This window comes from Psittacula echo, assembly GCF_963264785.1.
Source record: "Psittacula echo genome assembly, chromosome: 2".
Classification (NCBI taxonomy): Eukaryota; Metazoa; Chordata; class Aves; order Psittaciformes; family Psittacidae; genus Psittacula; species Psittacula echo.
This window is the reverse complement of record NC_137737.1, coordinates 72011794-72026434: the sequence shown is the minus strand read 5'-3', so window position 1 is coordinate 72026434 and position 14641 is coordinate 72011794. Positions and strand designations below refer to the sequence as shown.

Sequence of the window (14641 nt, the reverse complement as noted above, 5' to 3'; positions counted from 1 at the left end):
ACACAGATAGGAAAGCTCAACAATGGAGTCAAGGGGAAATAGGGAATATCTGCATCAGGCTCAATGGTATCCTTTCTCACAGATGTGTATCAGCTTTTTATCCACTCCCTGCTACAGCAACTATAGGAATGTGATTATAACAAAAGCAGAGAAATGCTTTCTTCTGCTTACTAACCCACTGGGAGACACATGACCTGTCGTTTGATCACATTCTTCACTCAGGATTTCTACTTTTCTCCTGTCTTCACTCAGAGCATCAACACTCCCATACACCCAGAACGAGAGGGAAGGTCCTTCACTTCTGAAATTTGTAGTTAAGCTCATTTAATCCTTTTGATACTGCTTCTCTCTTACTCTTCCCTACAGAAATGTGGCATCCCTCCAGAGCTGGGTCAGAAAAGCCTTAGAGTGTGGGGGTGCAGAGAGAGCTTAACGAGAAAAATGAGGGAAGAAATACTAAAAAATCCCAACAATATCCCCAACAAATCCAGTATCAACGACCATATTCTGTATCACAAAGTTTACACTTCCCTTGGCATTGACAACTGCTATATCTAAATGTATGTGCAGGCAGAGAAATCCATAGCATCAAGATGTGTAATAATGCTCTAGTTTCCACATGAAAGGGAGTCCCTCCTTAAACCACGTGTACTCCTACCATGAAACTGCTGGAAAAAGTAATCAGTCACAAATAATAGTCATAAAACCATTCTGACACTTAGTATTCCTCCATGGACAATATCATTATACATGGCTTAAATAAATCCCTCTAGCCACACAGTTGCATCTTCATTGTCTTCCTTAAAGGAAACTCAGGTAATTTATTTTCTTCTTTCTCCTAAGAACCATTTTATTTAATCTGCAAATTCAGAAGCTGACTAGCTGGGAAAAGCCAAATTTAGAGTTGGCTGGGAAACTCCAAGTCTAATTGTGAGACATTTCATTGCCTCAGAGACAGGATTTCTCCAAGACCCATCATTTGATCTTGGGAAGATCTGCAAAAAGGAGTTGTGGGGGTGGAGATCATTAGGTTAATGGCTGCTCATATACCCCTATGCTTTTCACAACTCTACCAGAAAAATGGCATTTAACATAGCAAAGCCATGCTGCGGTTAATTAACATCAATATGCCAACTGCATCAGAAATCAGAGCAGTGACCTGGGTTTGAAGACCACAGACCCAAATCAGACTTTTTCACCCCTCAATGATGAAGACTGCCTCATCTGTTAGGCACTGATGCTAATGGTGACACTTTTCTACTCTGAATGAAGTCTGTCCCAGTGCTGACTGATGCTTTTAGCACTGACTGAAGCTACAGTTACCCCTGTAGCTTGAGACCTTTGACAGTGAGTATCAAGCAAAGCGCAGGAAGCATCACTCCTACCCATGGGCAAAGCTACTGGGTGGCATCTCCCTGTAGCCCCTGGGGTCAGAGCAAGCAGGGCTTGAAAAAGTGGGGGAGAAAAGAAACATTTCCACTGTTTGCTGACTAGTGGGTAGCCTGATACAGATCGCAAGTGACAGTGCAAAACGGGTGCTTATGGGCACCATCAGGCCTGTGAGAAGGAAGAGGGGAGCCCAAAGCAAACGTGACAGATGCACCAGTGAGATAAAGATGCAGAAGCTCTTCACCTCTGCTGTAATTGGAGACAAACTCACACAGTCTCTTCTGCAAAGCACCCTGCACAAAGGCAGCATGGCTATTTCAGTGACAATCCCAGTGACAAGACAAATCAGCTCTTTCTAAAAGCATCAGTAAACCAAGGAACTGATAATTAAGACTCTCAACCAAAACCTGCACCCTACTGCTGCTGCTTGCAGGCCTCCCCGATCCCCAGAACAGCGTCACTCAGATGATGCAGGAGAGGAAAGCAAAATGGCTCTTGGAGCAAGGCTTTAAAGAGAAACTGTAACATGTTTTAGGTTTGCCATAGGAGGCACTTTTGAACTGGGGGTTCAAATGCTGCTGCTTCTCCAAACCAATAGAGTAGATGCTGCATGACGGGCAGGATCCCAGTGAGCAGCTTCCTTAAAACATTCAGAGGCACACAGGACTGTGGCACATTGGGTAGCTGTGGCAAAATTCTTCAAGAGATGTCTCTACAAACATACGGAAGTGCAAGATGAGAGTGCAATTACTAGGACCGTTCAACAGGCCGAGTAATTTTAAACACTGCTAGAGTTTGGAATGGTTTTTCAACAAAAGCAAAATGAATGAATGAATGAATGGGATGATTTCACAGGCAGTAAATAGATTGTTTAATTACAGTCAGCAATGTCACGTGCAGCCTTCTGAGAAGAGTGGGGGGATTTGAGGTTGTCTGTCTGTCCTACTCACCGGGCACCACTCCTTTGATGTCACTTTCTGTGTTCATCCTGTTCTTGTGTGTGAACTGAAGGATCAGCTCCTTGGACGCCTCAAACTGTTGCGTAGCCATCAGCCACCGAAGGGACTCTGGGAAAATACTTCAAAGATGGAAAACAGGTCAGGGTTGCTTCCAAGTTTTTGTCAGAGGAAGAACTGATAATGTGTAGCTGCTCATTTAACTATTCAAGCTATGTAATTATTTTCAAAAAAGAAGAATCACTTATGAAACAAGAGGGAAAACAAATTTAGAATGTGAAAATTAATGGCATTTTCCTTTACACTGCTTCATAAATGATATAGGAACTGTCCTGCCACATAGAAATAGGACATATTAGAATTTTATAATGTATTAGGGGCATTTTGCCCATTAATACAATTTTGAAAGAACTGGGAGGAGGCAGCACTGCCTGCAATAGACACTTGCTGCCAAGAAGGGAATGAATGAGATATGCAGTTAACACATGGCAATTCAGACCAAAGAAGGAAAATAGCTGACAGAAGTGATTTGGATTCTTTTGTAAAGACAGGGAGAGGAAAGAGAGGAATTACATTTTAGGATTATAATGGAACAGATATCTAAATATTTAAACACATAAAAATCTTTTCCCACATATGCAGACTTTAAGCCATTCTTTTATATGGGTCAGTCTTGTGTATACTCCAGACAACAGCCAATTGTTTCTCTAAAAGGTTCTCAAGATAAAGACAATGTTATGTTAGTAGAGTTGCCTTAAAAACATACATGTGCACATCGTGTTACAAGATAAAGCTTATTTTCCATCTGCGTTTCCTTCAAGTGCTGATATTCACCTGATTCATTAGCTTAACTGATTAGTCTTCCTTTAACATGAGCTTATTTTAATACAAAAGCAAAACTAATATATAGATATTCAACCAACCAACCAAAACCTCCCATATTTCTACAGATATAAAAACTTTCAGTTGACTCCAAGCATATTTTTCTTTATTGTGCAGGCCTCATTTTCCAAATAAACCTTTCTAAGAACAAATTTAACAACTACTTCTAACTTCCAGTATATAAAACCCCCCTCAAAAGTCCTTCACAACACTGATCTTTGCTGTGGATGCTACCTCAGTTCTTATACTTCTAAGCAGTGGACCAGGCAATTGCACCATTATGGTACTTTTAAGGCTGATGCAATTTGGAAGACAGCTTAGTGAAACCTCCATCCTAGAGAACGTACTACTTTTTTTAAAAAGGGGGAAAAAACCCCACAATTGAGAGAAGTCAAGCGAACTGCTATTCACATGATATCAGGCAATAGAAGTATGTAACAGCCATTCAGTTTGACAGCTTATTTACTACCTACCACTGGTGCTGCATGAATGCTTCCGCATGCCCTCCTGTAGCAAGTCTTGCACTGCAAAAGCATTTCTTGAAATAAAAGAATTCTTTGAGTGCAGAATCTCCTGGTGTTTGGCTCCAGAAAGGGACAGCCTCAGCCACTAGCCTAAAAAGCTGTGCTTCTGAATGGTCCCCTTACCAAGCAACAAGCCTCATGGCAAGCACCCACTCCTAGGGAAAGGAAGAGAGCTGCAGGGACGGGCATTGCGGGGACAAATGCCATCTCTACCTTCCAGCTCAAGCAGGTTTCACAAACTGGAAGTGCTGAAGCCTCACACTTTTCACTGCTCCATTACCCTGTGTGAGCAGTGAGAGGTTCAATTAAGGATGTTTAAGAACTCCTGGCCTGCTTTGAGCCCAGGTTATCAGGCACAGCAAGTGGAAATGCTGGCCACCCCATCTGGGTGCAAGTGCCTGAGCTCATTTGTGCAGCGTGGACCCTGCTGCCAAGAGTCATTTGTATGCACCTACTGTTGCACTTTCGGCTGCTGAATACCATCCCAAACTTAAAAACCAAACCTCTGACCTCTGTTAACTTCTGCACAGGAATTTGATCAAACCTCATGCTTCATCACCTGGTATTAAATACTAGTTGAATGAAGCTAAGAGAGCTTTCTGCCAAGGGTGGGCAGCTGCTCAGATCACCAAGCTGAGCTGACTGCAGGCACCTGGTTGATAATCTTCTACTTCCTCCATCAGCAAGGAAAGCACCAGCCTTTTGCAGTCCAACAGAAGAACAGGGGACAGATGGGTGAAGGGAAAAAAGATCCTAAGCCCAAGAAATCCTAAGAGCAGAGAAGAATCCTTGACAGACAGAAGGAGGCCAGGAAGGTACCACAGGTAGCTGGAAGGCGAACCATGATCCCGTCCAGATGCAGAGCAAACTCATGCTCACGTGTCCTGGGTTCAGCAGTAGCAGTCATTTTTCTCAGTCTTAGCTGGTGCAGTGCTGTGTTTTTGCCTTTCAGCCTGGGAACAGCACTGATAACACCGATGTTTTTAGTTGTTGCTAAGTAATGTTTATTCTGACCAAGGACGTTTTGAGTCTCATGCTCTGCCAGGGAGGAGGAGAAGCCGGGAGGAAGCAGAGACAGGACACCTGACCCAAACTAGCCAAAGGTGTATTCCATACCACAGCACATCATGCCCACTATATAAACTGGTGGCAGTTACCCGGAAGGGCAGGATTGCTGCTCGGGTCGGGCTGGGTATCGGTCGGCGGGTGGTAAGCGGTTGTATTCTCTTCCCTTGTTATTTCCCTTATCATTATTATTATTGGTGGTAGCAGTAGTGGTTTGTGTTATACCTTAGTTACTGGACTGTTCTTATCTCAACCTGTGGGAGTAGGGAGAGGAGGGGGGGGGGGAGAAGGAGGGGGGAGTAAGCGAGCGGCTGCGTGTTCTGCGTTGCTGGCTGGGCTTAAACCACGACATCACAAAAGGGTGCAGTGTGTCAAGTAGAGGTCTGCCCCAGGGCAACAAGCCCAGTTATTAAAAATTTGTGTCTTGTGAGGGTAAATCATAGAATCAGCTGGTCGGAAAAGACCTTTAAGATCATCAAGTCCAACCATTACCCCAGGACTGCCAAGACCACCACTAAACCATATCACTGAGGGCCTCATCTACACAGCTCTTGAACACTTAAATCCTACCTAACAGCATCAGAAGAGAACTGGCCACCCCTTCCCAGTTCTTCAGTTTTGGTTAGAATGAAGGAGGCGTATATAGCCTCTCATGTGCACATGGTCAGGAGCAGAGCAAATCTGTAGGTGGGAAAGGGTTAAGCCCCAGCCAGGAGGGGCAAACAGCTCTTTGCAGAGAGATGGAAGTAAAGAGAGTAAGGAGGAAGCAGCACAGGGGCAATCACAGCATCTGTTACTGAACTCACTGCTTTGGGTACACGATGGGGAATTAACGAGCAGTTCAATTTTCCAGTTCTTTTATTCCAAGTCAGTTTTCTTCCTTCATCTGTAACATATGCTGGGGGTCCACGCTCTGTTCCCCAACACAATGCTGGGGGAAGAGGGGAGGAGCGGAAAGGAAAGAGGTAATAAAATGGCAGCACTTTCTAGAGAACATGCAACAGATGGAAAAGAAAAGCCTAAGAGAAGAGTGCATACTGTACCGACAGTATAATTAAACAGGCATCCTAACCAGAGTTAATTTCTGCAAATGCAAAAACATTGGGCAACACAAATCCTGTTACTTTGGCTATTACCACTGCTTATCAAGCTGTCATATCACACATTATATACATCGGATCTATTTGCCTGGTCTGCCTGTCCCATCCAGCCAAAAGGCAAAAAAGCCCTTGCAGATTAGGAAACAAATGTTAGCATTTCCTATTGCTTTCAATGTCACCCAGAGACAACCTCTCAACAGGAATGTACGAGACCCTGACTCAGCCACCTGGAAAACGTGCCACCTCCAGAAGACTGCTGAGGGGTTACTGCTGTCCATGTCATCTACCGCATTCGTTAGGTGTCTTCACGCTATTGCACTGTCCTTTTGGACACAAATATCTGTTTGATATTGGGTTCTATCCAGTGGTGGATACAAATCATTCCAGCTTGCAGGCATCCAAGCAGGAGCTTTTGGAGCAGACCTGCACGTGTTTGCACATATATAACATATGGCAGGTTTGGGAGAACAGCGCATTAACAAGAACACTTGTGGTTACTCATCATAAAGATTAACACTGACAAGATGAGACTGTTTAGATACTATATGTTGGAAAATGGGAGGAGAGGAGGAAAACCACACCAAAACGTTATCTTGCAAAGGACTTGTGACTTTCTCCTGTGTGCCTCGTTTTGCCTTCAGCCCAAGCTGTGGCATGCCTACCTTGAGGACAAGAGAAGAAATCCCCACTGAGGGTTACCACCATGAACACAGAAGAACTCTGCAAGGCATTCATGTGCTAATAGAAAAAACGTATAACTGACAAAAATTCTTATGTACTGTAACAAGTTTTTACATGTAACTCGTCAGGCACTACAATTGGCAGCTTGGCCCCTCACAGTACACAAAAAAAAGTGTTATCTTTAAAAGGAACAATCTAGTGTGTTCTTACTGTTCTGGCTTTGTACAACAATGCATAAGCCTCTTTTGTTTTTGCCGTCACTGAGTGTCACTATTAAGACAGAAGAACAAAGGAATTTTTTTGGGAAGGTTGATAAAGTCCTGGTGGAGATGGACCTGGCACCATCCCCAAGGAAAAGCCACTCTACTTCTCTCAGAATGGCTGTACCAATGCTGCAGTGCTGCTGGTGCAGCAGGCAGAGAGGAGCAGGAGAGGAGGATTTATTGTGGGAGCAATCCCAAGCCACTGCCCAGTGCAGAGTGTCCACCCAACCTTTGGCACAGCATGGGCTAATTTGGGCAAAACCGAGCAGGCAGTCTAGTTCAGGACTGGCTACTTCACGCACACAAGACATCCAAGTGCGCTTGTTCAAGAGCTGACATATGTTATTTTAATCCTAGCTTTGGTTAACCCTGGCCAAAGAAACCAACAGTGACAGCCCAGAACAACAATACAGGTTTTAAGAGAAAATGTAGCTGTGCAGAAAGTCTGACAACAGCTAGGCTGAGATGCATCCTCTCAAGAGCTGTTTTCATCTTCAAAGGGCAAGTGACAGACTGAATAATAGCAAAGTACAACTTCGCTGTTGAAAGAGGACCTTCTCCTGAGTCCCCACCATGTCGCAGCATGTAGCCTATGTGAGTGCTACAGCAAACTATAAACTTATTTCTTATTTCAAAGTCAGATCTTTGCAAAAGGTGAATGGAAGAACAAAGGGAAAGACTCATACGTTTTGTAAAGTGTGCACACCTCCCAACAGTGAAACACCTCCCAGGTCGAACACCGGGAGCTCATGTTGTCTTTGTCATGACAGGAGGAAGAAATACTTACACCCAGTAAAGCAGCATTAGCAGGAAAGGACAGATGATGATTGCCTGGAGGACCTGCCAGTCCCTGCAGAGGGCAGCCAGCCCTGGCATGAGGAACTGCCCAGCCATTTCAATGAAGCTCGCCGCCATGGTGATCATGAACCGGTGCCCAGGAGGACAGAGCTCTATCCCTGAAACACAGAGCACAATCAAATGCATTAGCCGCCCCTCCAACAAAGACACCCACAGAGCATCTCTTTAAGAAGCTTTCAGAAAGCTAATGTCCTTCAAGACCTTTGGCCAAAGTTATGCAGAATCACATAAATCTTGTTTCCTCCCGTATTTAGGCTTCAAATACCCTTGCAGCTACAGCGAACCCCATTAAGTGCTGCCTGTGGCACAAACATTGCAACTTCCATACACCTATTACATCTCCTGCAGATCTGCTGTATCTTCATTGTCAGCTTTTCTTCAGTCTCTGCCTAGAGAAGCATTTTACCAAATGGTAAGATACTTGTTTTCAAAAGGGAATGAAAGGTAAAGCACAATCCAGACATTCTGGGTTGAGCCTTTTCACACTTCTCAAGATGCTGCGTAACCTTCCAATCAGTTTGCTGGGAGGCAGAAGAGCACAGCTCCCAGCAGGGTACAGGCTCCCAGCTCATATGGGATGCCACCTGCCCACAGTTCAATATGCAACAACTTGGCTGTTTCCAAGCTGGATTTTGCTGCTGAGTGGATTGTTTCTGGTTTGCTTTTTGTTTTCGCAATAACTAATCTTGATCAACTTTCAAAGTAGCCAAACTTCCACCTCTCCTCTCCTGTTCCTCATCCTCCCTTTTGCCATGGGGCAATTTACTAGAATCACTGGCATTCTTGGTCATCTCAACTACCTTGTAACAAGTGAGCTCAGAAGATCTCTTAAGCTTCCTTAAATCCTGAGTTCTGGCTATCGTTATTCAGCCCTCAGAAATGAAGACAAATATATCAGAATCACAGCTTTAAAAACCCACAAAGTAAACAACAACATTAAAAAAAATCACAGAAGAAATAGCAGAAAAATTGGACTGCCTTGTGGAAATATATTCAAACAATTTTTTCTGCCAGTAAGATTGCTACAGAAGCCCCTACTTCGTATTTCCCATTCGCTCACATTCACTTCTACAAATGAATAATTAAGCACAATAAACCTGCCACAAGTTGTGTAGTACTTATCGGCATGCAGATACAGAAACATAGGCTCGTAAGCATTCATGATACATTGTTGTCAGTATTATTGCTTTTCCTTGGACTGTTTCCTATGGTTGTTTTAAATTAGAATTTAATGGTTGTTAAAATGGTAATTGAAATGCTATAAAATAAGAGGAAGAGATGACAGCTACTCATTCATTCACTCTCTCATCCGTAGCTTGTTTAGCATTTATCAGTGTAACACTGATTTAATATAGCTGACCAGGAACTAGCTTGTAGATCAAATGTAGAGTTAAACATCACACATTTTCCCCTCCCCTTTTCAGCCAATGACAAATACTATCAATGGATTTTTCCCAATACATATGAAAACCATATCTGTTGCAAGGCAATCCCAATTTACATTAGCTTAACCACAAACACAGCAGCTCTGGAAAAGATAGGGGGCAGGGCGGGGGGGGGGGGAACCTCAAAGACTGTCACTTGTTACAAAAGGCTTTTACATTTTAATTAGAAAACTAGATTAAAACAGAGCTCCTTATGACATTAATACGGTTTTATTCTTACTAATGAAGTATCCCAAGCCTAGGTGATTTTTTAAATTCTATGCAAAGAGGTCACTTCCGCTTTATTTCTTTAATCTTCAAATATAAAGCTGTTCCATTTGTTTTTCCAAACCTTAAAAGTCACAGTTACTCACACTCCAATAGTCCTTCATTAAGTACCAGGACAAGTTTTGTTGCTATAGGAACGGGAAGTCTGCATTAGATACGTAAGGCTTCAGCATTTCAACTGCATTACTTGGGTTCGTATCAGATAGAAAAAAATAACCAAGAGAACAACCTTTATATGAAGTCAGAAAGAGATGTGGAAATAATAATATGTTATATTATTGTGTCAGTGGTGCATAGTGCATAACTCCATACGCAGCAGTTATCCACTGTAGAGAAAGGAAATAACTTCAGATATTGTTCAATATCTATTTTTTTCCCCTCTGGATTATCACATGCATACGATGAATTTTTGACCTTTTCTCTAAAAGAAGCTGGAGAAGACCAAAAAATAATAATCCTTGTTGTAGCTGGGCGAGCATGACTTTCAAGTGATGTCAGCAGGCTCTTCGTGTATATGAAATATCACATCCCTGTTGAAATGTTCTACATATCAGGAACAGCCTCCTGACTTTCCGACATCTCTGGCATCAATATTAGATGATAAAAGATTCAGCATTGCCATTTTTAGCAAACATTTATCAGTCAGCCTTTTCCCAGCTCTACCCCAGCACCAGAAAAGGTGAACGCCTGTACCCTGCTGATGCTCCCGCTGGTGCTGCAATGCACCCAGGCATGAGGCCTCTGAGGATGCAACAATTTCCCCCTAGTTCACATTATAAATTACCAACAAAATCACTACAAGACAGAGATCAGAATCATCCACTTGTGGCAAATAACAGTAAGAAAGCTCCAGCTCCCCACTCACTGAAAAGGTTTCCACTTCAACTACTCCGTGGAGCATGGAGAAAGCCCTTGTCAGACACACAAATCATGGAAGTTACCATCAACACAAAAAACTCCAGGATACATCTGTTTTTTCTACTTGGAAAATTTTGTGTGGTGTTGTGGCTTAAGCCCAGGCCGTAAATTAGAACCACGCAGTCTACTTCCCCCCCCACCTTTCTTCCCCCTGCTCCTGGAGGGACGGGGAGGAGAATCGAAAGAATGCAACTCCCACGGGTTGAGATAAGAACGGTTTAGTAACTAAGGTATAACACAGATCACTACTGCTACCACTAATAGTAATAATGATAAAGGAAATAACAAGGGAAGAGAATACAACACCTCACCACCCGCTGACGGATAACTCACCCCCACCCAGCAGTGAACTCAATTGTATGCTGTTGTCTGCTACATAATACTTTTATAGCCCATCAACTAGAAGTCTGCAGGTCACCAGCGACTGGCCCTGACTTCCCTCCGGCCATCATCCCAACAGAGAATGAACTTTGATAGAACCAGACGAGTTCTGCGGTAAAAGAACGATCAGCATCAGCAGGCAACGATCCAACACTGCACACAGCTTCTCCTGCCCTGAAAGACTGTTACAAGAGATGGAGCCCAACATCATGGACCGGATGGACTCAGCAGCTTTATAGGGATTGGTCCATGCACTAAGATAACAGTGCACTGAGATGAGAGTGAGGGTATATGGAAAATGTGGGATCTGAGCATGACGTGCTGTGGTATGGAATACCTCTTTGGCTAGTTTGGGTCAGGTGTCCTGTCTCTGCTTCCTTCCGGCTTTCCCTCCTCCCTGGCAGAGCATGAGACTCACAAAGTCCTTGCTCAGGGTAAACATTCTGACCAGCAACTGAAAGCATCGGTTTTATCAGTATTATTCCCAGGCCGAAAGTCGAAACCACAGCACTGCACCAGCTACTAAGAAGCAGAAAAAGTGACTGCTACTGCTGAACCCAGGACATGTGGGCAAGGAGATTTTGTGGAAAAGATTTTGCTTCCTTGCCCAGCATTTCTATTCTGCACAGCACATCTGACTTTGATGCCTAGTTTCCATTAAGTCTGAAACCTGTACACAAAGCAGTCCTCCACTACTTGGGCAGTGAAACCAGACACGCCCTGGACGCATGGGACAGATTTTTGTGCCATCAATGGACACCCAGCAGCACTGGACATCACAAGTACAGAAACTGAACCCAGGAAACCCCTGGAGCAGAACGGCACTGCACGCTGTAAGTATGACCCAGCCTGAAAACAACTGTCTTACCACACATGTGACGCAAACCTGAGGCCCACAGGCACCACAAACACAAGACACTGAACATATAAGGCTCGTTGCACAGCATATACCTGTGGCTGGGAAATGTGGAAACACCACACAGAAATCCTCCTCTGGGACTCTATCTTGTATGTCCTTCTGCTACAGAAATGACCAAATCAATGATCAGTAGCCTCACAGTCCACAAACCTGACACAGGGAGAGCTGGTGTGAACTATGTCCCTTCTTAGGAGGGATTCAAGCATTTCTGGGAGCCGCTTGATGGACCCAAAGTAACCTCACTACTAATGCACAGAAACACATTCTGGCATAGAATGAACAGTAACTGGGGGCAGACACATAACTCCATAAGTAATGGAGTAAAGTTCTTCATTGGTGGATAAAGAACTGGCTGGATAGCTACACACAAAGAGTTGTGGTCAATGGCTCTTCGTCCAGCTGGAGACCTGTAATGAGTCGTGTCCGTCAGGGATCAGTGTTGGGACCGGTCTTGTTCAACATCTTTGTCGGTGACATGGACAGTGGGATTGAGTGCGCCCTCAGCAAGTTTGCCGATGACACCAAGCTGTGTGGTTCAGTTGATATGCCGGAGGGAAGGGATGCCATCCAGAGGGACCTTGACACGCTTGTGAGGTGGGCTGATGCCAACCTGATGAAGTTTAACCATGCCAAGGGCAAGGTCCTACACCTGGGTCGGAGCAATCCCAGGCACGGCTACAGGTTGGGCAGAGAAGAGATCCAGAGCAGCCCTGCAGAGAAGGACTTGGGGGTGTTGGTTGATGAGAAAATGAACATGAGCCGGCTTCAGTGTGTGCTCGCAGCCCAGAAAGCCAACTGTATCCTGGGCTGCATCAAAAGGAGCGTGACCAGCAGGTCGAAGGAGGTGATCCTGCCCCTCTACTCTGCTCTTGTGAGACCTCGCTTGCAGTATTGTGTGCAGTTCTGGTGTCCTCAGCATAAGAAGGACATGAAACTGTTGGAACAAGTCCAGAGGAGGGCCACGAGGATGATCAGGGGACTGGAGCACCTCCCCTATGAAGAGAGGCTGAGAAAGTCGGGGCTGTTCAGCCTGGAGAAGAGAAGGCTGCGTGGAGACCTCATGGCAGCCTTCCAGTATCTGAAGGGGGCCTACAAGGATGCTGGGGATGGACTCTTCATTACGGACTGTAGTGACAGGACAAGGGGTAATGGGTTCAAACTTAAACAGGGGAAGTTTAGATTGGATATAAGGAAGAAGTTCTTTACTGTGAGGGTGGTGAGGCACTGGAATGGGTTGCCCAGGGAGGTTGTGAATGCTCCATCCTTGGCGGTGTTCAAGGCCAGGTTGGATGAGGCCTTGAGTGACATGGTTTAGTGTGAGGTGTCCCTGCCCACGGCAGGGGGGTTGGAACTAGATGATCTTAAGGTCCTTTCCAACCCTAACTATTCTATGGTTCTATGATTCTAAGTCTGGATGCAGTGATTTGTATCTGAAGTATTAATAGTGGGGATGAACAAAGGCAAAGTAAAAGAGTGTGTGTGTATGAGTGTATGCATGTGTGAGAGCAGGCAAACAAGCAGGCACCAGAAAGGCAGGCAGAGCATGAGTTAAATGAATAGCACATGCTTATTATGTCAATTGCATCCTACCTACCCATGATTTTATTGAAATAACAAGAGGAAGAACAATCTGACCTACAGATAAGGTATCAAGAAGATAAAGAACAGGACTGGTGTCAGAAAATATCACTACTGCTGGGGGAAGAAGAGAGAGAACCAAAATTCATTAAGTTTGCCTGAGAACTACAAGGGATGAGGAAAAAGAATAAAGAAAAAATTGTAAACATCAACACTTGGATGGTATGAAAAGCAACCCCAAACTGGTTTGTTGTTCCCTGCCAAGAACATCTTCAGAGATGTGAAAAGTCACTGCCTTGTCATGTGTGGCACACAAGCGATCCTGGCTGGATTATGTGGACACATACCTTGGTACCTGAGAGTGCATGGGTGTGAGAACATGCATGAATGAAATCCATGAGAGGATGAGTGTGGTTGTGCAAATCTGCCTGCTTAGAGACTTCGGGACACAGACACACACACACTTTGTCCTATAAGATCTCTTACTGAGTTGTTTAGAAATCCCATGAGAAAACTTTTAAAATATTAACCAAGGGAATGAGAACCACCACAGCTATATTGACAGCTTCAGTGACAAAGGCCAAGCTCAAGCAAAGGGAAAATCTGTACAATCCCTCCCAGGGAAAAGCAGACCCATCCTAGAGCACTGAGAGGCCCTTCTGTAAGCGCAACTCTGGTCTTGCCAGAAAGGAGCTGCATATAAGTATCAGCAAGTTAATTCACTACAGTTATATGGTACTTCAACCGATGCATGTCATTTACATTGCCTCTTGTGGAAGTAGGTACGCCTGGAAGAACCCAGGAAGCGGAGCAGAAAGGAAGATGTTTTTGGAGTCAGGCTGTAAGCAGATGAGGTACTGCACATCTCTTACCCTCTCCACCTGCTGCTGTGGAAGGAGCAGTCCACCTAGAGGAGATGGGACGTACTCCTCCCTGGTCTCATGTCAATACTATAACACTGGGTTAACATCAGCTCACGTTGCCACAGAGCACAGCCCTGTGTAGCTCACCTCCTGCAAACCCCACTGCTGAGCTGTCATTGCCATGAGGGGGCTTAGTGCCACATCCCGTCACTTCTCACTTGGCCTTATGCTTGCGCACTGGTAATACATCATCTGCTTCAGCTTTCGGAAACCCTCTTGTTTGTCTTCAAAGGCTGACATTTATTTTCATAGGATATTTGCACAAGGATGAACAGCAAATACTTTTATTTAAAGGAAAAAAAAAAAAAAAGTCATTTGCAAATAATACATCAAGAGGGAAAAGAGGTTAAATCACACCGCCTGAACAACTCTCTAGCATTCACTCACCCGCCTCCAGTCCCAAAACACAAAGCAATTCTTAAACTGCAGTCCAAGTGCTAGCTCCATCAGAAACTACAAGCTAACTGCTTTCGTGCCCTTGCAGTTTTCTCC

At 44.4% G+C, this 14641-nt stretch overlaps 1 protein-coding gene across 3 annotated transcripts in view; it reads right to left on the bottom strand.

The window, feature by feature from the left end:
* SLC22A23 (solute carrier family 22 member 23) overlaps positions 1–14641 on the bottom strand; it is a gene marked incomplete at its 5' end in the record, with an annotated part of 111537 nt that overhangs the window by 23207 nt on the left and 73689 nt on the right. For 2 of the 3 annotated variants that reach the window (XM_080611196.1, XM_080611198.1), the window contains 2 exons: positions 2340–2467; positions 7648–7816. In XM_080611196.1, coding sequence (XP_080467322.1) covers positions 2340–2467; positions 7648–7816 — 297 coding nt within the window. Of the gene's footprint in view, positions 1–2335; positions 2468–7647; positions 7817–14641 lie in introns of all 3 variants that reach the window. The other variant, XM_080611197.1, reaches the window with a different exon arrangement.